The sequence below is a fragment of the Opisthocomus hoazin genome, chromosome 8 (genome assembly GCF_030867145.1).
Source record: "Opisthocomus hoazin isolate bOpiHoa1 chromosome 8, bOpiHoa1.hap1, whole genome shotgun sequence".
In the NCBI taxonomy this organism is placed as follows: Eukaryota; Metazoa; Chordata; class Aves; order Opisthocomiformes; family Opisthocomidae; genus Opisthocomus; species Opisthocomus hoazin.
In genome coordinates, this window is record NC_134421.1 from 19,018,016 (window position 1) to 19,042,451 (window position 24,436).

The window sequence follows — 24,436 nt, forward strand, 5'->3', positions numbered from 1 at the left end:
TTTGCTTCACTGCAGTTCACAGTTCAAATACATTTTCCCAACAATATACAGACAGACTCTTTATTCACAGTGGGTATGTGTGTGTGCGGGCAGGCATAATTCACATTATGGAGGAGCTAACATCACTGCACTTGAATATCGGTTCTCTCAGGAAGAAACTCTGGAGAATAACTACTTCAGGTAACAGCCGCTTCACCTTTCCCAGCAAGGTGGTGGCGGCTAGACAGGAGGGAAGGAGCACTCCTGTTTAATCCTCGTATGTTACTGGTCCTCACAATTTCAGTCCCTATTATGCAGATGTATTAAGTGACTATATATTATAAACACTAACCCCTGTCTGGAGGAAAATGCCGGGCCTAGAGCCATTGCTACAGTTGTGCTAATATATACATAGCAATTTACACAAAAATACCATTAAACATATACAAACTGTTCACAGGCTCTGACATTAAGAGAGCAGGGCCCAAGGACCAGCCTTGGGGCTTGCAGCTAATCCTGAAGGGCTGTCCTGGAAGCTTTATATGGAGATGCAAGGACTGAGAAGACAGAGGGTGATATAGCAAGGAGAGGTGTGAAGAACCCAGGAAAGTAAACCCAAAGCAGATGTACCCATCTGGAGGGAGGCTCAAAGTCCTGCCATCACCTCACCACTCACAGGAAAGTGCAGGGAGGCTGGAAGGCCATGTGCCAGCAAGGGGATAGAAGAGTCCTTTGCAATCGTCATTGCAGCCCAGCTCTGCCTAATGTCAAAGTTCAGACCTAGAAAGGCACACTGGGAAAAGTTCCTACGTTGTTGCCCTGCACTGTGGGGAGCTGCTGGGGCACCAAAGTGATTGCTTTCTATATGGTCATTTCTATTACAAAAAAACTCATGTAGATGCTCTACAACTATAACACAGGAGACTGATGGCACACTCAGAGGCACAGTTCAGAGCACTAAACACACAGCAAAAGCGCCCTGGGGGTAGCCTGTTTCTCCTGGAACCGCACACAGGGCTAGGTTGGCATGGGAATGGTAATGCTGAGCCCAGAATAGGGGTAAAATGCCCAGAAAAGTTTTCCAGCTCTGCCTCTGTCTGAGCCACCAAACCCTGAAGCAGTGTTGTGAGAATCAGCTTTGCTGTGACTGGATCTAGTGTGATCTTTACAGAGCAAGTGGGGATCTGCTGGGAATCTCTCCCAAAAGGGCTGTGATACATTTGCAAAGGGGGGCTCAGCCCACTGGACTGCAGTGTGATGTTACAGTGATACTCTGGGTTCATAAAAAGCCTAGGGTTGGAAAGACGTAAGATGTGAACCTTTCGCTTTTACATCACCCACATGAACATGTCCTGAACTTGGGATCTGGGAAAGAAATATATAAGCACAAAGGCTGGCAAATGCTGTGGGGACCATCTTTCTCTGGATCGGGTAACTCAGCCAGAGACCGAGTTTACTTGCAAGTTTGAGGACAGAATGGAGAAGAGGGCTGAGAGCACAGGAAAGGTTGTAGACAAGACTAGCCCTGCAGGAGCCAGACAGAGGCTTCTCTCCAGAAATATAGATTAAAGCAGGTGGTGTCCTTTAGTCACACCATTTGCCTTGAGTCATTATGGCCCACTCTAGGCCTAGAGCTTGTTTGACTGCCTGGGAATACTGTTTGGACATAAAAGAAGTGTCCTAAATCTCATTCATAAATTAAACATACAAAAAATATACATACATTGTATAAATTGGTACATATATATATAAAACCTGGTTTTATATATATATATGTATATAAATTCTAAATTCACATTTCTGTGTTACCTGGAAGGAAGCATGCAAGAACGGCATATGGAGGTGGAGATGCTGAACAAGGTTCCTCTGGTACAGGACAGTTCTGCTTAGGGCAAACCTGCCTCCAGCAGCATTCCCCAGAGAGCTGAAGAAAGGGGAAGTGCTTTTAGCCCCCATTCCCTCTACACAGCAGTTTTCCTGAAGATTCACAGAGCAGCTTCCTGTATTCCCCATACATTTTGGTCGACCGAAATCTGAGGAACCACCAGGCTAGAGCTGGAGAAGGAAAGGCAAACAAAAACTAAATCCAAAACCTATTCTCATCCAGTCTGGTAGAGAAAAGTGGTAATTCACAGGTCAACAACTGAACCCGTGCACCACTGTATGGAGGACCCTTGTTTGCCCATGTCAAAACAAGTGATCTCTGTCCCACCTCTCTGTTCCCTCTGAGTCTCTCAGTCCCTTATGATCACCATCCCTGGTTCTTTTTAAGATCCCCCCTCCTTGTGCAACTGCCAAAATACAGCTGGGCCTCACAATCCACTCAGCTTGTGCTCAAAGTGGCAGGCAGTCATCTTGCAAACAGTCTCTTTGCATCCCACCAGTATTTTTCCATCCCAAAGAGCACCTAACTGTGTCTGCAGGGCAGAGATCAGATGTTTTCAAAGGCCTAGATTTCATTAGGGATTCCTGCACCATCTCACCTTCTGAGGAAAGTCAACAAATTTCAGCCGGGCCAGAAATCGCCTCACTTCTCCACGGCTGATTTTGGGAGTGGTGGTATCCTTTAGCCACACCATTTGACCTTGACTCATCATGGCCCATTTCAGGCCCAGCTTGCTGACCGAGAGAAATCCTGGCTGCTTTTCAGAGGTTGCAGTTGTTGTCACAGTGATGTGAAATGCATCCTTCTGGAGATCATTAATTCCAACTGGTCCATCAGAAAAGGGTAAGAAAATATTGGTGAGGAGTAAATGATTATGTTTCTTCCAAAAGAAATCTTACAGTCTTTACGCAGTCAAAAGGTCCACTGGACTGAGGATATATTCAGTCTGATTTTACAATTGCATGTACCTTTGTTAATCAGGGAAAATGATTTTAAGTTAAAAATTTTCCATGGAAATAAACTGAAATTTAGATCAGAAATGGAAAGGGTTTGGTTCCAGGTGATGTTTTTGAGCTTGAGATGCACCTATTTCAATAAAGCAGTTCACTTTCAGAGAGCTTTCCTTCCCACACCTGTCAGCAGCTATTGATTTACCTCTACAGAAGGGGAAATTGGTAAAGCATGGGCAAGTCAGTTCAGTCCAGTCACTGCAGAATGACCTGTATGGACCTCAGAAATTCCAGTTTCTAATAAACCCCTCTAAAACTGATATTCTGTTTGTTCTTGACTCTGCTGTGTTTTTGATACAAAGCCAATTAGATGTATCACTATGTAGCAGCTTTTCTATGTCTCATGGCCTATCGGACTCAGTGCTGGACAAACTGATCTTTTATGCCACATCCTGCCATGCTCAGCAGGCTGGCTGTTGGTTTAACTGCTTTAGGAAGCGAAAGGAAATCCAACAGGGACTGTAGAATCCTGTATAGACGTTAAACACATATCTATTTTTCCCTGAAAACACATGTTTAAATATTTTGGATTCCTGCTTTCAAAAAGAAAGAGGAAGAATCAGCATAGCTGCTATCCCAAAGAGCAGGACAAGATGGCCAACACAGGCAGAAGTGTATCTGAGGTGACAGAGAAAAGTTGCGTAATGGTTCTTCATGCACCACCTTACATCACAAATAGCTCCATGGAAAGCCGGGGAACTTCTCTGGTGTAAAACATACATGAAACCAAACTTGGACTTTTCCTTGCCTAAACATGTGCAAGAAACTTGGTGACTCTTTTATTTGCAAAGTAGAGGCTGGACAGGACCAGCCTTCAGGAGGAAGATGAATCTTATTTCCCATTGCTGGCTTATGTGTAGTGGACCTCAGGCGCTACCTTTAAAGGCACAACTACACCTCATTGTTTCTCACAGCTACCTCTCCCTCCATATTTCTATCAGCCTCTGTAGTTTCTCCTCCATTTGTACTCACCTGCTGAAGCGATAACTTTGTCTGTTGCATTGGTGAGGTCCAAAAGGACTGTAGGAAAAACAGGATGGAGGAGATACAGGTGGTGCAGCCCTGGGCGCTCAGGTCTGGGACCAGGTTGCTGTCAGAAAAAAGGACAGACAAAAACGTTACAGCTGGCTAGCAAAGAGGAGTTTAGCTTTGCCACAGACACAAAGAAGTCTTCTGACACTGCTGTCTATACATGGATCAGAGAATCAAAAACTGTGTGGTTTTACAGAGATGAAATCCTGCAAAGTTTTCTTTTTCTAAAACAGAATTTGCTCCACAACCTCTGTTTGGTAAGGTTGAGATCTGGCTCTGCCAAAGCCAGCTTGATGGGCGAAGCTACAGTCTGAAAGTTGAATTTCCATGCTGAACTGTGTGCCTGCGTGCAGAGAAGATGCGCTCTGGGGCTGGGAACAAATCTGCAGTAAAAACATCTCAGTGTTGCAGAAAAAAATGAAATTCATGCAGAAAGCTTTGGTCTTGTGGACACGAACTTTCTGTCAACAAAGCTTTCTGGTGAAGAATTTGCACACAAAAGCTCCTGTGCTCAGGCTCAGAGAAGTCAGAGCATCGAAGCAAGAGGAAAAGATGTCCCTCTCAGCCTTCTCATAAGCAAGTTTAAAGTTCATTTACATTGGGAATAAAAGACAGAGACTGCATGTGCCTCACAGAGAAACCTGAAAGTGAAGAAAGGATGGGATGGTTGCTCACCAAGCTTTGTAGCACAGGCTGTGCTTCATTAGCCCAGAAGAGAAAAACAGACTTCTTGTCCAAAGTCATAACTGACAGTGCATCCAGTTGTTGCTTCTGCCACGGGAGTTCCTGGTTCCAAACAGGGAGGCCGGATTTGCCATCTATCACCACCACCTCAAGGCAGGGGAGAGATCTAGCATTAACAGGTGTCCAGGAGTGGGTGCACAGAGAGACCCCTTGCAGTGGCATGGCCTGTGCTGTTTCCTTTCATGCCTGTGGCCACACAGTGATGAGTGTCACCCACAGGAATGGGAAGAGCGAGGAGCAGGGAATGATTGTCCCTTTCTACCCAACCTCCCTCACTCCTACACTATCACTGCCCTCCTTGCCTTCACTTGTTTTACCTTTTTGCTCCCATCTCCAGTCTGTGCTTGCAGCATGAAGTCCAGAGTTTGGTCAGCATTGAAGTTACCTGGTACAGGCTGGCTGCAAATTTGGAAAAAGAAACACTCAGGCCCATGGCAGAAAGACATAGATTTCAGATGGAGGCAGCATAGTTGTTTTCAGCCTCCATTCTGCTTCTTAAAAAGGCAGGATTTGCCATGCTAAATAAGATCTTTCATCTACTCAGAACTGTTCTAACTGTTGGGAACCATTTGTTAGTGGATTAGAAAAGTGAAAAATGATCAAGCAGCCCATGGTGCTTGTTAGCCATTCTTCAGAGTCCATGTGGGGGGCAACCCTTGCTGGGCTGTGCAGACATCTGTTTATCACCTTGTGACATGACTCTGTATTATTCTTTCCTTAGCATGAGAACCTGTACAGTTTTGCTATGATCATAAAAAATTACCCAGCCCTTTCAAAATGCATTGGCAGATTTGACCTCCTGCTGAAAGTGTATTGCCCAGGCTGCCTTAGCTGTGTGAAAAGGCTCTTAATACACTCACCATTAACGTCAGCCCATGATTCTTTGTTTTCTTACTGTTGGTGGTTTTATAAGCCTTTTTATAACCTTCAGCAGTTTAAAGGAAGTCCCTTCTCACCCCCTCCCTTCCGGGTGACATAACACTATTACTTGAATATCTCTCATGGTAACTGTTTTCTAACCAGCTTGCTTGCCTTTGGCTTTCTGAGTCTTATCTCTGTCTTCCTTAAATTCACCACAGCCAGACACAAGGTTCTAAATAAGGACAGATGATTCCTCACAATTCACAGAATCAGAGATTTTATGGCAAGGCAGGATCATCAGAATATGTCCTCCCTCTTCTTATTTATGACAGATTGCTGTATTTCACCCAATTAACAAAGTATCAGTAGGCTGACTTCGACTAGATCTACCAGCCATGAGGCTTGCTACGGAAATACAAAGATGAGATGAATTCATCACTTCTCATGACAGTCAGTTCTAATGATTAATCTCACCCAAAGAAACATGACTGCATTTTAATTTTCTTGAATGTGAATGGCTTTTGCTCCAAGGCACTTGTTCTTGCTGTGGCAAGATTAAAATGCCTGTTAGCTTCTACTACTTGCACATGCTTTTGAACTCACCTCTCAGGCTTCCCTTTGATCATATAAACCCACTGACTTCAATCTTCCATGCTAAAGCATTTTTTCCAGCCCTTTTCTCCAATTTTTTCCAGCTTCCCCTTTAAAATGTGTATACGAGAATGGCTCCTAAACAGAAATGTCACAGTACAGCAGTGGCTTGACTATTTATACTTACTACATCAAACAATGTCATTCACTTTAGACACCTTTGGCAACCAGAACCAATGCTTTCAAGGAAGTATCATGGGACACGCTGCTAGCTCAAAAGCTCTCCGGTAGCAAAAGGAAGTACCAGGTAGTTCTATCCTATGGGCACAAACTTAAAAACTCTCATAAGGTAACTCTTCTTATGTCCCTTACAGGTTACAGTCAGCGGCAGATCCCACAAACTGAATGCAGACACACATATTTATTTTAGATGCTATCGATCAACTGAAAAATCCCCTGGGCACTTTCTCAAATGAACCAGAAGGCTAGTAATTATTCCTGCCCAACAGTAATCCCCGCAGCAACCTGCTATTAATCCTCTCTCATCTGAAACATCCATTTACAACACAATTTTCAACTGCTTACTCAATTTCATGGTCTCTGAACTTCGCCCTTGTTTTATGACTACTGACTCTCCTTTATGGTCTTCCAGGGATCTTGTCAAAAGCTATCTGGAAACACAGCACATCTGCAGCAGCCAGGTTGTTTTTCTCAGGGACTGTTCCCACAGGGCTGGACTCAGTCTGCCTCACTGGAGTGGTGTGCTTGGGGCAGGTTTACCCAGGAAAAGGGGAGCTCTCAGCTGGCCCTGTAAGCTTTGTCTGATAAGGAACTGTGTTGGTCTGTTTGACTCTGTGGTGACACCCCTGAGCTGAGTTTATTCCCCGGCCTCTGTTAGTTAAGCCAAACTTCTGTAAGTCCTAAAAAAAAACACCCCACCCTCTTAAATAAATGCTTGTCCACAATACATTCAGTCTACCAGATTTCACCTTTCTTAACTCCAAGAAAACAGGCAGTCCAGGACTTTAGCACAGCAGCCTTGAACAAGAATTGCTTTCATTATTTTTCAATGCCTATCTGGCAGCTCCTGTACATGTGTTGACTCTTGGGAGGTCACAGAACCAGAAAAAACAGGGCTGGAGTGCAGCAACCTGGAATACTAGTTGCCCAGAGAGGTTGTGGAGTCTCCGTCTTTGGAGATACTTCAAACCTGACAGCACAGAGCCCTGAGCAACTTGTTCTAGCTGAGCCTGCTTGAGCAGGTAAGTTGGACTAGGCAATCTCCACAAGTGCCTTCCAACCTCAACCATACTGTGATTTTGTGAATGGAACAGGTGAAGCAGCTTTCAACCCTTCTTGATCTGAATGCATAGAAACTTTCCAATTCATTAGTGGGTCTACTCAGAAATTTCTTGTGTATAACTGATTTTACAGCATCTACGAACCAGCTTTGCTTAGTCAGTACACACTTACCCTTTAAACCAGACCCAGACACATCCAGAATTCTGCAGACTCTGGGCCCAAAACACTTTTAGTCCATCTCCTTTCCCTATAGCACAATCAACTAGCCATAAGTCGTTCCTAAAGCCATTGCTTATGACACCAATCAGCTCTCAAGAATGTGGACATTATCTGAACATCAAACCTAGTTGAATACCGATTTTTTTGCTTAATGAAGTTTCAATGCCTTCTTCCTATAGACGCTCTTGACAGTCAGGTAACACTGAGCTGAGAGCTGCTTTCTTTTTCCTAGGTAGCAGAGCAAGCAATTTGTTTCCCACATAATTTCCCTCAACTGTGCCCGACTGCCCTTTGCAAATATTTAACACTGGGCAAGCTGAAATTGCTGGTTATTATCAACCCATGAGATTTGGCAAAGTACTTAATTTCCATGTGTGAAATTACGAGGATGAGCAGTATTATTTTAAGGTTTACATTTAGTATAGATGGTGTGCTGACTGCCATCAGAATGCTCATTTTCAACTTTCAAGGAACATTAAGATGTGGGCCATACTCAGACATCTTCACTAAATACTTCATATCACTAATGCAACTGCTCTTCTCCACTGAGCTGGCAAGTGGCAGCTCCAGACAGCAGATGAGCTGAATCACAAATCAGTAATCCCCTGAATTCCAATGCCATGACATTCCCATGACATCAACGTTGGATACCTGAATCAGGCCCCTTATTTGTGATCACTCACAAGCACACAGCTCAGGTTTTCAGCCTTTAGTTCCTTGCTCCCCCTCCCTCCTCACTTGCTCAGCAATGCACCTGCACATCTCCAGTTCTTAGATTTCTCTGCAGACTTGGATAATTCTTCTCAATGTTTTCTAAGCAGCACATGTGCTTACAAGTGAAAGGCAGGAAACGGTACAGGAAGATATAGGACAGAAAAATGTTCCTAGTACGTAACCTGCTGATGTTCTGCAGTTCCAGGGTCCAGTGGGGCTCCAGGTCCTGTCCCCGCAGTAGGATCAAGCCCTCTTTGGTTGTGATGAGCAGGTTGCTGCAGTTTGTATCAGGTGTCTTCATCGTCTGCAGGAAGTCAACACCCCCACTGGGACAAATGGAAAGCAGAGCAGAGATTCCAAGGCTTGTATCAGCAAATCTCAGCACTAGCTGTCTGTCCACATGGCAATTCATCCTACCTAAGATTTGAACTATTACCGGAGAAGCTCATGTTTCCCCCCATTGATGGAGCTTAGCTTCCTTTGGGGGTTCCTCAGTTAAGTGGGCTAAATTCAGGTGTGGAGTCTTCTGAACATCTTGAGTTACTATAAAAAGCATGGAGTTTGGGGGTTCGCATTTGTTTCCTCCCTTTATTCCTATCCAGGCTGACCTTGACCACAATTTGGCAGTAAAGAAGGAGGAGCTGAGAAATCCAGGCACACAATGCTGTACATAGACTGAGCTTCCCAATGGGACTCTGTTACCTGGGAACACTTTCTTTTTCCCCTTCAGGTATGCATAGGGGTGGAAGAAAGGAACAAGGAGCAGGACAAGCGAAGGATTCCCTTTTATCATACTCTGCACTTCTTTTGGTAGGACAACCACAGGACAGGGAGGAAACGACGGGTTCCTCAGAGTACTGTTATCAACTGAACAGTAAAGAGAAGGACAGTATTGAAGTAGAAGGAACCATTTCTAGGAGCACTAAGTGGTGCCTACTCTCCTCTTCCTCCCTTAGCTGAAGCAAGATGACGAGTCCGTCTCCTACCTGTAAATGTCAATGAGCTCTGACAGGTTTACAGATCTGCGCTTTTCCCACTCCGGCTCCTCCTGCTGCAGCATTGCAGGAAAGCTGTCCCGGTTTCTGGCTTGGGTAAAGATATCCCTCAGGGCAACTGCTTGAACATTACCTGCCAGGAAGAGTAAAGATGGAGAGTCCTGCCTGCAAAAGTTAACTCCCTGGTAGCAAAGAGGGTCCTTGGGACCAGTGCAGTTGCGGTAGAAGGCAAAGAAATGCTCAGAGGTGGAACTTCCCTGGCATGATATGCCTTTGGGAAAATCCAAGGCATTCCAGGCTAGCAGAAGTATTGGTGCTCCTGCACTTTTCCACACCATGGCAGTGAGACTTGTTCTCATGTCCTCTACTCCTAGCTTTTACAGCAGAAGGCACAGTAAAAATATCCCAGGGATGGTCTGGGCCATTTAGGTAAACTGAATGTTTTCTCAGTAAGGTGAAGTGCTGGAGAGGCAGGTGCATCTTACCAAAACCAAACAGGATGTAGATGGCTCCCCGGCTGGTGATGTGGACTTGGGGGCCAATCACTTTCCCTTCTCCATTGATGTTGTACTTCACAGGCCCACCCAAAGCAGTCCCAGTCTTCCCTGACACCAAGATGAAAAACACGTCAGGCTGCAAAGAGAGAGATGTAGAGCTTTTCAGCAGTGCTTTCATGTACTTGTTCTCTCAGAATCTTCCCCGGCCCCCACAGCATGAAGCTCCATTGCTCTTTCCCCCCACAGCAAGGTCTAGCTAGTCGTCTCTTTCTCTTTACTCACTCTAGCTTCCTGGGCATCTTACATTCATGCTTTTCTCTTGGCTGCAAATGCATCAAAGAAGGCAGGGACTTCAAAAGCCTGAACTCCTCTAACATTAATGCTAGAATTATGGGGAGGGATGAACATAGAGGAAATCTGCATCTAAATTAATCACACAAGTATTTCTTTCTTTTGGATAAGCTGAATGCTCCTTTCTTCAGAGATCTATCTCAACATGGCTCCCTACACTGCTGCTAAACACTCACTTCAAACCAAGCCTTCACTGAACAGAAACAGATAATTCTCAAATCTCAGCCAGGGGTAAATAATGACCCTTCTGTTCATTCCGAGCTGACAAGAAATGCAAGCAGTGTCATTATTGCTTGATCTCGCTGCTCTGACCTACTGAAAGAAAAAGGCTGTTTTCCAGGGAAATCTAAGGGAATGAAAATTAGAGGCTCTTGCAGCTCCTGTTACAGCCTTTCTACCTGAAGCTCCCTGTTCTTCCTCTAGATAGTTAAGGTCCTTTCAAACCTTGAGCAGGGATATGCTGTACCTGTGTCTCTTTCAGAGCCAGAACAACAATATCCCTAATCCCATCTCCATCTACATCTGGAAGAGTTGCAGCTGGTGCAGCCAGGATCCCATTTGAAAGGTGGATGGAGTGCAGTGTCCAGATGGTCTTGCCTGTGGGAAGAACAGGATGAAAGAGACCAGCAGCACATGAGGAACCAGCAGGCACCCCCAGAGGGTTCCACAAAACCTTCTTGAAGGAGGGAGCAAGAGAGGTTGTTTTCTCCATTCTCTGAAAACAGGAAAGACAAGCCTACCAACTGGGGCAAGCTGCAGTGGGAAGCAAAGTTCTTCCCTCAGCATTTCTTCAGATTGTCTCTGACTCATGTCTCAAGTCCTGCTGTGCTTCATTCTTAGCATCTCTCTAGAAAGACCTGAGCCCAGAACAATTACTGAAATAGCAGAGAATATTAGAGGTTCACTCTTGGAAAGAGACCCTAAATGAGAGTTCTGCTTTGCAGGATAGCAGTTGTTTTCCTTAGCCAGCAGTAAAGCCTGTAGGTAGATGCCAGGAAAGGGAACAGATGGGCAATTCTGATATTCAAAGTGCAAGTCCGTGTCTCAGTTAAATTCCCAGCACCAAATAGCCACTCCAGCATGGCAAGCTCACTCCACTTCAGGATGAAAGCATGTCAGCAGACATGATGTCAAATGGTTCAGCAGTCCAGCATGGACCCAGATGGAAATTCAGTAATTTGCAAATTGGCAAATAAACACCCAAACAAGGCAAAATGAAATTCAATGCTTCTACTTTTCCATGATTCTTTTCCCAGCACTTCTGCTTTTTCAATCAGAGTTTAAAAATACTTTTCCACTGCTGCTGCTGCTGTGTAGGATAGGATTTGCCCCTGCAAGATGAAGGAAGCCAAAGGCCAGACCTGCAACCACTTGCGCACATTAATAACACTACTGCTGCTGGAGACAGCCTTTGGTCCTGACCATGCAAACACTATGCAAGTAATCTGGTCCCTAAAAGCATTTGAAAGTTAAGTGCCACCACTCTGACTGGATCTGTCACTTAAACCCAAGGTTTCTTGTACATCTCCATTCTCTGTTCTGATTCCCAGAACATCTCTATACCTACCTATGAATATTTCTGCCAGTGAATTAACGTGGTAGAACAAACAGCAACCAGAGAATGGAGGTGCACATGACCCAAGTGATTAAAGATGCACTATTCATTCACATCTAATCAGTTCTTCCATGGGCCTAATTTTTCTAGAAGGTTTCCTGGCTGTGGCACATGTCCTTATATAACTTCCCCAAGAACAGTGTTCAACTTTTCAGTGCTGTTATGGAGGTGCTGAGTTCTACTAACAGCTCAATGTTGATGAGAACAGAACTTACATATCCTTTATGCCATGGGGATACTACAGGATAAGATTAAAACTTTGAAATGTTCTGAGACGGTAGGATGAAGATGCTGCCACTTAGCAGCAATGGTTTGGATTCTCTTATCCTGTATAACTAGAAAGTCTTTAGTGTTTTGACTCCTTCCCAGCGTGTCACTAGATAACAGCCACCATGAAGTGCCAGTGCTGAATCATTCATGCTTATCAGCCCTTTAAAGAAAACAAAAAAGCAGTAGCATATTTCTAATGTGCTGGTAGCTGACTCTACCTGTGGAGGCACTGAGAAGACTGAGGAATTTTGACGTTCCTGTAACAAGGCAGACAGGTTCTGCAGGTGCCCCCAGTGACAGCCCTTTGCACTGCATGCTCCGAGTCTCCTCTGGAAGCTGGATGGACCACAATGTGCTGCCATTCATACCAGAAAGGGCCACCACAGTTACGGAGGGCTTAGAGACACCTGGAAGAGGTAGGAAAGAGAGAATGAAATCCTTTGGCATCAGAGGCTATGTCCATGCTGCCTTTGGTCTTTGTGCTTCAGTTCTAGCTCTAGCTCCTAGAGTGGCTCAAGACAGCCACATCCACACTGCCTGAACCCAAAGGTCAAATCCCACCCCATGGCTGAGTCTCTCTGCCTGCAGAGCCTAGCAGTGATCTCCAGACAAGTTCGGCTGTCAGCTAACAGCACAGACAATCATGGAGGTTGGACTGAGCTCACAGCAAGAAATGTGGTCAGCTGGGCACAGAGGAACCAAGATCCTGGGGACAACCTGCTCACTTGTGCTGACTTCCTGGTGTGAAACGTACAGCTGTCAAACCAGACTGATCCTTCTGATTCCCCCTCCCTCAAGACAACGGCTAGCACCAAGGGGAAACCTCAAGTGACTCCCAAGACAGATGCCACCTCGTGAAAGTTCTGGGTTGTTTGTACTTCTGGAACAGCAGAAGGTGATTGAGCTTTTTTTCCTTTGTTTTCCAAATGAGTTTTATTACTGCGAAAAAGAGACTGAATGCAACCAATTGGTGTAACTAAGGGGTCTTTTCCCAGTTCACCAGTTAGTACTAAGTAATTGTGAAAAAAAATGCTCTATGCTGTTTCAATTGACTGTTGGCTCTGATTCCAAATATGAGCAACTTTTAGCTCAGCCTGCCCTCAGACATAATTGTGGTTACTGTAATCTCTGCCTGGTACGCTCATATCACAATCTAAGATAAACTCCCATACATTTCAACATAACAACAGTCCCAGCTGACTTCTGTCTTATTAGCAAAACAATGGCTGACCTACTACACAGAGGGCTCATCTGGGCCACTGGCTAAAAGCAAGTCTGAGCCCACTCTCTAAATTAAACTCACTCTCTTGTCAAACTGAAAATCATCTGGCTTATACTAAGTGGTTGCCCTAGCCCAAATTCTCTTCACTGGATTAGCAGGTATCAAGAACACGAAGTCCTGAATGCAGCTGACAGCTGTTGTGTGTACAAGCTGGAGAAACAGCCAACAATGTCATAGCTTACTCCATCAGATACCTATCTCAAGCTTACCTCTACTTGACACTGTGTGAATGCTCTGAGCACAAGCTACAAGAAGGCTGACGTCCAGCTATGTGGGTTTAGGATTGTGATATGCCTGCACCTGCTTTTGTGCCTGCTTTTTGCCTTCCAGCATAGCTACAGCCCAGGATGCAGCTAGGTATGACTAGTTCCATTCAGAGCATGCTGAGAACTGTACATATGTCTGTGATGAAAGATAAATACAATGAGACGGCAAAATACAGAACATGAGGACAACCTCTACAAACTGAATGCAGCTTTTACCTCAACAGTATCTCCCTCTCTCTATTTAAACTTACTCTACAGTTCTCTCTCTGCTCATAGGTTTCTTTCTATAGGACTTGCTGTGAAATACCAAGGGCCTTGTTTGGGCCATGGAGAAGCAGCATTTTCCCTACCCTCTAACTATGTTTTTATTACCCTACTCTTTGAAGAGCCACTGCATTTTGCTCCCACAAGAGTTCTCTTCAGGCTGCGCAATGTATGCTTGCTCCCTCACTGTGTCCGAGACTGAACAGATTCCCGTAATATGATGATGGTGATGCCAAGCTGGGCAGACACAGTACATCAGGCAGCTGGAAGCCTCCAGGACTTTCGAAGCCCAGTGCAACAGGATGCCCCCGGACTTCGCGGCCCCTGTGTAACAGTGGCCAGCATCAGCAGGCTGCTGCTGTGTTACTTGAGGGGTGTGAGGGTTAACAGAGGAAGCAAAAGCAGCCAGGAGGAGGAAGCAGGGCAATACCTGCTAAACAACCAGGAACAGTAGCTTCCCCACCATCAGCCTGTCATTATCTGTGAATCAACAACAATTTGGAGTCTGGCAAGTATACGCAGTGACCTGCAGAAAAAGGCAGCAAGGTGAGGGCGTTTCTTGCAACACTGACCTACAGCTGCTCTAAAAATATCCATAATGCTCCCTGTTGGCAAGCAACTGGCTAGTTCAGAAGAACCAGAGCGTTCCAACAGTCAGCTCTGCCATCACTGTTCCTGTCACCAACTACCCTTGGTAATGACCAGGACACTGGACCACAGACCAGGAAAGAGTTGAGACTCTACCACTAAATCTCATTTGTGACCTTTGTCAAACCGCTTCCCTTGTCTGTGCTTCCACCTCTGTGCCGGTAAAATGGAGGCAGTTAGACTGAGCTCTTTTGTGAAACACTCTGAGACATAATAAGCGGGGAGAAAACCCCACCTTATTTCCAATTGCTATTTGTAGAGCAGCGCTTTCTGATCACATTATCTCTGCCCCCAAACCAAGTGTGCATAAATACAGGACAAAGAGATAGACTTCCCCAAGATGGGATAAGGGGAAATAGATGACACTGACCAACAATGTGGGAGCATAGGCTTGCAAAGAAAACTATGAGCAGTACGGTACAGCATGGGCACCAAACACCAGCCATTTTAAGGAACTCTGAGAAGAGCAATGCAGTGGATTTGCAGTGGCAGGAACTCTTCCCATGCATGAGACAAACATACAAAGGTCTGTACTGACACATACAGAAAGGGGAATGGAAAGGAGCTGCGGTGCTTACCCATGACATTAGCATTCATCAAGGCAGTGAAGACAATGAGGATGTCCGGGAGCCCATCGTCGTTCACGTCACACAGCTCCAGTGGGGATAACACACCACCTGCAACAGTCACAGAGAATCACCACACTGGTGTCAGAAAGGCCACCCAGCCCATTTTCCACACTGGCAGAGAGGAAGGCTGGCCCAGAAAAGAGACTCACGGAGAGCCAAGCCTCACAGAGTCTGCTAGGGAACCACCAACGTCAGGCAGCTCACACCATGGCAAGATCTTTCATTGCATGGAAAGGCAAAAACATAGCATCTGGGTCAGAGAAAGGAAAGGGAAAAATGGAGATGCTAACAGAAAAAGATTTCTGCTTCCCACTTCACCTTCTGAGGTGATGTGGTAGCCGCTTATCTTATAAAAGGCTTAGATTTGGAAGCCAGGGGCAGAAAGCAAGGAGGGAGAGACATATCTAGACCTGCCAGAAATTATCTCACAAATCACTGTTACTTTACTGCAGAAGTCAGAACACGAGATACTTTAGAAATGTTACCAGTGGCCCGTATAGGATGACAAAAGATCCCTAATGTTGATTTATGGATTCAAGCAGGACAAGGAGACAAAAGAAACAAGGTTAGTTAAGCCAGTTAGAAGACACAAAAGACTTCTATCCCTCTCCTCCTGAACACACTTCAGGGTGGAGATGCTGGTGAAACCCAGGATGTAGAGGGGGAGGTGCTATGTTTTGAAGTTTTGAAGCTCCATCTGGAGCAGAGTGCACCATCCAGACAAAAAGGCAGGATGGGAGAAGAGTCAAAATGTTTTTTGGTGTTGACAGAGAAAAGATTTTGTGGCACTGTTATCTACTGATGCCAGATTTCACAGGCCTCAGCTTGAAGAGTGAGCAGGACACAGCCAACTGTCTATTACCTCGGAGCATCTGCAGTGGTGAGGAAGGGCCTCTGCTCCGACCTGGCTCTCCCAGATAGGTCTCTCCCACCGATGCCCAGCCTGGGAGCTGCCACCTCCCCCACGCCAGATGCTGTTCCTGGGGCTTTCTCACCTGCTCCCTGACCTAGGTTGCGGTTCCAGGTGTTATGCAAGTCTCTAGGGGGACAGGGAATTAGAAATGCGCACACCAACACAAGAATCATCGAGATCACCACAGTGAGCAAAAAGATCGCTGTGCGCAGGTATGGCATGAGGGAGGGAGCAGCCTTCTGCTCCAAACTCCCAGCCGTCTCTGCAGGATAACCCTCGGGCGTGCTTTCTGACGTGTGCTGCTTTGTCATCCCAACCTCCACATCAGAGTCTGGGTCCTGCACCTCCTCAGGGGGGCTCTTGCCGTTCTTGACCCCCCCGTTCTTCTGGATGTTGAGTACCAGGTCATCTTCACTTTCATCACTGTCAGCCTGAGTGAGGGGATCGTATTCCCCGAGGTCCGGGCTCTTCTTTCCTGAGGAAAGAGAAGGAGAGAGACAATAAGGCACGAGTTCCTCTCTTTTGCAGGATCTCAGTGGAGAAAAGGCTGCAGTGGAGAGTGATACAGAAGGGATGACAGAGCAGGCTGCATTTTGCATGGATCCAGGTAAGAGATGTGAGAGAAAAGACAGGGTCTGTCCATGTTTCAGAGTAGCAGCTGCAGGAAAAAAGATCTCAACAGTTTATTTCCCCAAGATAAAGGTGCATATATATATATAACATCTACATACATATATATAGACACACGTATGTATGTATATATATAAATATGGAATTCATGGCTGATTTAATTCTAATACTTTCCTGTTTAGTAATGAGACACACTGACATGAAGTCATGCTTAACGCTCCGAATACCTAAGCCACTGCACTCTCTTGACTTCAGACTCTGAACTCCTTTAGCATTTGCAGCCTCTAAAGCCGACACAGCCCCTCTTCACTTGTAGCCTGTGTTCTCTGAGGGGCCTCCCTCTGCAACCCATTTTTCCCTTCCTCCTCCTGCCTGGTCCAAGCAGCACTGCTGACTTCTAGCATGCCACACCTGCTGTCCTGCTTCGTGAGCGACAGAAGGGATAGAGCACTGTGCACAGCTTCTCTGCAGCGCTGATACGAATGGGTATTGACTCCCTGAAGATGAGGGCAAAGTGATTTTGCCCTTTTGGGCCAGTAACATGCTGGTGTCTAAACGAATCAGGGCTGCCCCCCTAAGATACCACCTTCTCTGGCTCAGCACTGTGATCGGGGGCGTTCCAGCCCCTACAGTAGGAAACCACCATGCTCCTGCTCTGTTCCTGCTCCCACCAGAACTGACAGCTTGTGCTTGGCCTTGCCAAGGTAGATAACTTAGTACTGATGCCTTCAGGTGGTGGTACAAGAAAGTAACTTAGCTTTAGGTGTCTCCCCCACAGATGCCTGGCAGATGGACGACTTCTCCCCCAAGCCCTAGACAGCCATGGGGAGTGTGAGGAGGGCAGTTGCAGAGCCCAGTCGTACATGCTGGCCTAAGGCCAGGGCCATCTGTTTACAGGGCAGGCAAGATCAAGCAGGTTCGCTGCCCCAAGCTACGAGCAGAGGATCACGTCTCGGGGAGCTGCCCTGCGCCACCAGGCTGGGCATGGAGCCATGGCCACTGCTCCGACGACTGCAGGGTCTCAGTCTATTTCTCTCTCTCTCCTGTTCCAAGGTGGGACTTTGCCATCCTAGATATCTGCCTCATTTCCCTCTGTCTAAAGCTGACCCGAGACAGGAGCTAACTTGTGCCTGAAGATGCCTGAAGTGACACATGCAAGGCATAACAATAAGCAAAAATACACAAGCCGTAATCACTCTCAGACACTAGGATAACGGGAAGGCTTTACAGAACGGAAATTTAAGGGCTTTCATGATTATTCTTCCTGCATAAGATAATATGCCTTACTTCTGATGTCCTGTAAAAAGGCAGACTCACAGTTACAGATGTACTGCAGTATCTAGATAGCGCAACACACTTATTTTACATCATCTAGAATCTATTTTGCAGCACATGTATCTCATTTCTTGCCCCACAAATGGACCTTCAATTCCCTTTCCTGTACCACTTATTAATGGTATTCAGTGTCAACTGTAGGAAAAAATGTCAATCCCACTAAAGGCCAAATGCCCCCCACTAAGTGGAAGAGGGAGGACAACCCACCCACACTGAACAGAGGGAAATAACGATATCCAAGCAGACCACCTATCTAAATCAGACCCTTCCTTTTTGAACTAGGGGCTTCTACAAAAGACTTACATCAAAACAATCTGGTGCACATACACACTCCAGAAAGCTGTTCCTCATGGAGGCAGAGCACACAGCTAAAAGATACTACATTCCTACGGGACGGTCTGGTGTATGCCTGCGAGACGCTGCATTGTTTCACATAGATCTGCCCTAAACATGCATTCAAAGTGCGGGCTTTTCAGGAAACCTTGCTAGCTTTGGCTCCATCCTGTGAGCAGCACAGAGGGCCACCAACCTCCGTGGCGCACAGGTCTCTGCTCAGAGATTGCAGTGACAGCGCAGTGTGAATTTCCCAGATGTCTATACAGTAGGTTGTGATGACCACTTGCTGAAAGAGTACTCATCGAAAACAAGAAATTCCAGAGAGGACTTGCTGGCAGGGTATTTGCAGCTTCTCACTACAGATCCAGATGTGCCAGTTCAAGCCAGGTCAGAGTGGTATGAAAAGCAAACGCTGCTGGCCCAAGAGTAAATGGTATTTAGTCTGGGAAGTCAAAGTTGGACAGGTATGTTAACTAGACTGCTCCCGGTTTTGGAAACTGGTGTGCTATGAGTAAGAAAACTCAACAGCATACTTACACTTCAGATATATTGTGATTTGTTTAATTATTTTAATTCCAGACAGTCAACCCAGAAGACTGAAACCTCCTGTTCATCTTTGGGGCAACTAAAAGCATTGATAGGAATGAGGTTTATCTGGAACAGTTTTGTTCTAGATCTTTAGGAGACAGAAAGAACCTTGAAACTATGGCTCACCCACTCCTTCAACAGGCAAAGATTGAGATGTTGGCAACACTGACAGTGTTGTCAAGCACAGATGATCTGTAACAGGAACAACTTTCCTGCTGAGAACCACTGATCAGAGGGTAGAGAACAGCTACTACACAGTAATGACTTACAGCTTTTGGGGATCTACACAGAAAAGGATCTGTTGAGTTACAGGAGAGCTATAAAGCAGAGAGCTGCTCAGTCTCACTTCATGTCTAAGCCTGACCAGGAACCAGAAACTGGCATCCCTTCTCCCTGTCTTTCCTCAGAAGGTTAGTTGGCACTCCCACAAGGCACAGCCACTCGGAAAGGTCATCCATAAAATGCTCTGCTGGTTTGGTTTTTTTTTACGCCAAAAGGAGGGAAGACACTGCCCTTTAACAATGGCTGTTGGAGCACTCACCTAGCACATGGGAAACCCAATTGCATATCTAATCTCAGAGGATTCACTCATCTTCCACTGTTCAGAGAGAGCGCTAACAATCGATCTGTAGGTGTTCTGACAATGCATCTGGTGGGCTGGCGAGGACGTGTTCAGCCTGGCCTCCCAAGGCTGTTCTGCAGTGCAGAGAATACGTAATCATGATTCATCTGGCTGGAGAGAGAGCAGAAGGAACATGACTCTTCACCTGAGTTTCAGGTCACTTGCTACGGGAAGGAGCGATACCATACCTGGCTTCCACTAATTGCTCCCAAATTATTTTTCAACAGAAAAGCATAAATAGAGAGACATAAACAGTGGTAAAGAATGTGTGAAAACAAGGGCAGTCTCACACAATTTAGAGAATTATGATTTATTGAGAAGCGCTCCAGAAGTCAAATTATTTCCTTTCTGGTCAACAGGGCTCAGGCTGGGTGAAGACAGTTTGTCCACCAAAAGAAAGCCAAAACTGCCTCTGTTGCAAGTGATCAGCTATCAGAAAATCCAATATTCCCATGCAGTTTTCAGCCTTCCATCGTGGAAGTAGAAATGCTAAGACCCAAGTCGATTTCTTGGTCAAACTCTCACCCTACCTCCCAAAACAATAACTGCATAATCTTCATGATAAATTAGTCCCTGTGCTAAAGAAAAAGAGACTCCAGACCTACGCTGAGCAGTTCCGTGGCCTTGTGTATGTAACAGATTTGTGTAACTTACATCTTGCTGTATGTACTTTGCATAGCATCTCTAAGTGTATAGAAACCTTGCATCCACTTCACAGGGATGGTTCATCTCAGCAGTCTCCCTGTTGCTCTGTGTTCTCTCCTACAGGTATAGTAAATAAACTGCTTCTGTTCTGACTTGATCTAAATTGTGTCCCATTTTTTCCATGCCACCAGTGATAAAACAGAGGTTCCCAGTCAGTGGTCTGTGGTTACAATCAATCTGAGGAACCGCTGCTTGTGGTCTGTGGCTATGTTACTGGCCATGTTGCCCTGGATTTTTTTTTGCAGCCACTGGAAGAAAGAACAAATACCAAAGAGGGAGGTTTTCAAAGGCAGAAGAAAGAGAAAATGCCCCAAACTTACCAACTTTCAAGGGTAGTTGGACTCTAACCTGCAATTTATGACTTTGAAAATCCCCCGTGCATTTGCCTAACGGTACTTATTGCACAGGCAGCTCTTGCAACTACTGTAGCAGAAGAATGTGACCTCTCAAAGAAGCAAAGATGAATCATGTGGTCATGATTTGGAAAGGAGGAATCTGTGAGGTGATCTGTGCTGGAATCAGGTCCCACTCATAATGAAGTACTCATTTCTAGTGCTGATGGCTTGAAAGATATTAATTTCAATCTTTTTTTCTGTTTTTGACTTACTGGAAAGGCTTTTCTTTGCATTCACTTTGGAGTGAAAAGAGCAGATCCTAGACTTCCGATGAGTACAATTTTCAGCACGTTAATCCAATGATGACATATTTATTACAGTATCCTTTGTACTTGCTTCATATTCTGTTTATTTTTCCCTTTTTTTCCCATCTGGCCGTTGGCAGGCACCAGTCTCTGGGTACTGCAGACATATCTCTAAGCCCATAGGGAGATAAGTTACCGCATATTGATGTAATTAATTTCATGACACGCAGCAGGAAAAAACAGCTATAGCAACAGGCTTTCTGCTTTCTCACTGCTGTTGAAAGCTGCGTTTTTCAAGAGTTAACCACACAAACAAGGTATGATATATGCAATTTAACCTAAGGACTGATGAAAGAACTGGTTTTGTACCTGCAGTTGCAAGCCCTATGCTTTTTTCCAAATCAGTGCTTCCCAACAGCAGATATCAAATAGATCACGCTGGTTCCAGAGGTCCCAGAAGAGATCTGTACTTGTTATTGTGCAATTCCCCAGTGGTCACACCCCAGTATACACACTTACACCCAGAAGTTCACACTTTTCCTAAATAAACTTCATAATGTACCCCTTCCCGTTTAGACAAACATATATATATATAACCAGGAAGAAACTGATTTGCAAACAAAACTTCTTTGAATGAGATCTAACAGGCACTACATGAACTAAAAAGCAGGAACTCCTCATACGGGTTACTAAAAGCTGGTGGGAAGGGCCCTGAAGACATTACTGTGATCTTCATGGACTGATGGAGGAGGAAAGTATAACCTGCCCAGGAGTGCAGCTTCACAGACTGGGGCACTGCAGGACCACAGTGGTGCATGGTGCTGGGGAGCAGCCCTCCCCCAGCAGCATGCAGCCAGGCCCTGTCTGTCTCCCACCACTGTCCTCAAGGCAGGACATGATCGCGGGGGGGGGGGGCGGGCAAGGAGGCACCTTCCCATCGGGCTAATGCAGCCAGGTGCACTGGCACTGTCTCCAGCCTATCCAACAGCAACTACCACGCTTTCGAGATCTGGTTTTGCAATGTATCTTCACTCCCTTTTAATCTCCTCGCTGAACAGAATGGTGGCTGGACTGCTGCTCGCTGCCTGATCTTTGAAAGATCTGGTTCCCCAACACAATGGTCCCTTATGCTCGAATATCCTTTCAGCTGGCTGCAGATCTCCGGCTGGAAGGTGCGCAGAGGTGGTAGGCAGGCATTAAACGTTCACCTGGGTAACTGCAGCGGCACTCACCGAACTCCCGGCCTGGCTTTTGGGGGCAAAACCCGGCGGGAGTGGATCGGAGCGGGACTAAGGCCTGCTCGCGGTGGTGGCGGCTGCCTGGAGCCCCGCGCCTGCTCCCGCGCAGGGCCGCGGCCGGGCCCACGAGCCCGCCGCCACACACGACGCCCCCGGAGCCCCCAGACGCTGCCCCGTCCCCCGTAGCCCTCCCCCCGCCGCGGGGCCCGGGCAGAGACCGCCGCCCCCACCCCGCAACGCCTGCGCCCCCAGGGCGGCCGGGCCTGCCCCTTCGCCCCACATCGCCGCGTCACCACGGCAACACCGCCCCCAGGCAGCGGCAACCGCGCCTCCCCGCCGCCGGGCGCAGGCCCGGACGCGGCCGCCCCGGCTCGGCTCGGCGCGGCCCGGCACCCCCTCCCTCCCCGCGGGTGCAGAGCCCTTACCCGGCAGCTTCAGCGCCCGTGACAGCACCGTAGCCATCGTGGAGAGGCGCAGGGCCCATGCGCGCTAACCCGCCCTCCCCGCGCCGTCCCGCGGCCTGCCGGGAATGGTAGTCCCGCGGCGGGGGAGGCCGCCTCGCCCCGCAACCTGGGTTGGCGGGGGCAGCCCCCGGGGTCTCTGTCACGGGGAGCTGGGGGTGAGGGCCGCTCGGTGGGCAGCCGGGGGGGGGGAGCAACGCAGGCCGCCGGGGCCTGAGGGCCTCTCCTCGTGGGGCTGCCGCTGCCGGGACCTTCAGCGGGGAGGTGCAGCTCTGCCGCAAAGGGGGCTGCCTGCCTGGAATACACTGGGGATCCCCACCGAAACCGAAGCTCTTCGCTGGTTCCGTCGCCCTTCGTTTCCTCCCTGTTGTTCTACAGGGGCAGAGACCCGCAGGGCGGTGGGAGCCTGTGGCAGCGAGCCGTGACCATGGGAAGTCTGGATTTATATGGCCCCCGCTGTGTGCTGGGCACAGGCTCACGCAAAAATACAGTCGTCGTCTGAAGTGGTTTGCACAGAACGTGCCAGTCCTTTACGTTGTTCTTGCTATAAATACATACCTTCATTCTTGGGAAGGTTTTGGTTGGAAGAAATTACATTTGTTGATTTTGTTCTAGGTTGCAATTTTTTTTTTTGCTTAATTACCGTACAAAAGACAGCTAGGGCGTTTTCCAAAGCTGTCCTCGATCTTCACCACAGCCTTCTGAGGAAAGCAAACAAGTGAACTCTCCCTCTCCCACGATGGGCAAGTTAAGCAAGGAAGGTTTTGTGGCTTCCCCAAAGCCACAAAGCTCCAGCTTCCCAATTCCCAAGCCCATGCATGGGCCATCTAACACCACCACTTCTTCAAGTCATACATTTGCGTGAAAACTCTCAAGGCTGACTCCTTTGTCACAGAAGAAGAGAAAGGAGTATTGGCTAAATATGTGAAAAGAGAGTCCGACTGGCTAAAGAACACATCATGTTTCCTCGGTGGCTGCTGCTTTCCCCTGTTTCAGGCGCTGTTCCTGCATATAATGCACTTACCCTTTCCTGTCCATGTCTGTCCCAAAACTCTTTAAATAATAACAGTAAAGAAGGAACAGAAGAGAGACACCAAGTGGTCTAGCTGTTGAAGAGATTTTTTTTCAAATATGAACTGGAAAGGCAGTACTTCTGATCCACACCCTTTTGGTACCAGAGGGATTTTTTCCATTGATGTCATCAGGCTTCAGATCAGGACCTTCCTGAGAACACAGCACTTGGAGGGGTTAGTCCCAGGTGGCAAACTCTGGGGAAGCCATTAGAGTCGTTCTTTTTCTTTCCCTTCCAGGTCTTTCTGAATACAGAGTCTTTCTGTTCCGTATGCCATTTGCCCTCCTCCACTTTTTGATTTAAGAGCAGTGACGATCCTGTATCTATGTAAATATTTACAGGAGAGATCCTGGATCTTTTTCAAGTCCCGGTTAGCAAAGCCTGTGATACACAGGGACAAGAGCTGCCCAGCGGAGCAGTTCTTTCTAAGAAAATGCTTCTGGCACCAATTAGAGCTGGGAGAAAAGGTATGGCAGCAAGCAGCCAGAAGCGGGAGCTGGAAAATCTGGTGTCCTCATTTGTGATCTTGTAACATCTGGCACGCACACATACACTGCAAGAGCCCGTAGTTTACAATGCTTGTACATTTGTGGTACAGCATAGCCTGCTCTTAATTTCATGCATCCCCACAAAAATGGCTCATTCCCCAAGACCCAAGATCTCTCTGAGGCTAATGGATAGCAAGGACAAGTGATTTGTGGTGAAAACTGATGCTTTCGAGGAACATGACTAAGCAAAGTGT

At 46.8% G+C, this 24,436-nt stretch overlaps 1 protein-coding gene across 1 annotated transcript; it reads right to left on the reverse strand.

Annotated features, from left to right (window-relative positions):
- Window positions 1-9: 9 nt before the first annotated feature.
- FAM234B (family with sequence similarity 234 member B) lies at window positions 10-22,692 on the reverse strand. Its single transcript, XM_075427853.1, has 13 exons — window positions 22,587-22,692; window positions 16,150-16,542; window positions 15,104-15,202; window positions 12,284-12,472; window positions 10,647-10,777; window positions 9,818-9,965; window positions 9,324-9,465; window positions 8,520-8,663; window positions 4,968-5,049; window positions 4,582-4,737; window positions 3,847-3,964; window positions 2,463-2,689; window positions 10-2,034 (listed from the first exon to the last, which is right to left on the reverse strand). The coding sequence occupies exons 1-13, from the start codon at window positions 22,621-22,623 to the stop codon at window positions 2,029-2,031; spliced, it is 1,872 nt and encodes a 623-aa protein (XP_075283968.1). The 5' UTR covers window positions 22,624-22,692; the 3' UTR covers window positions 10-2,028.
- Window positions 22,693-24,436: the final 1,744 nt, after the last annotated feature.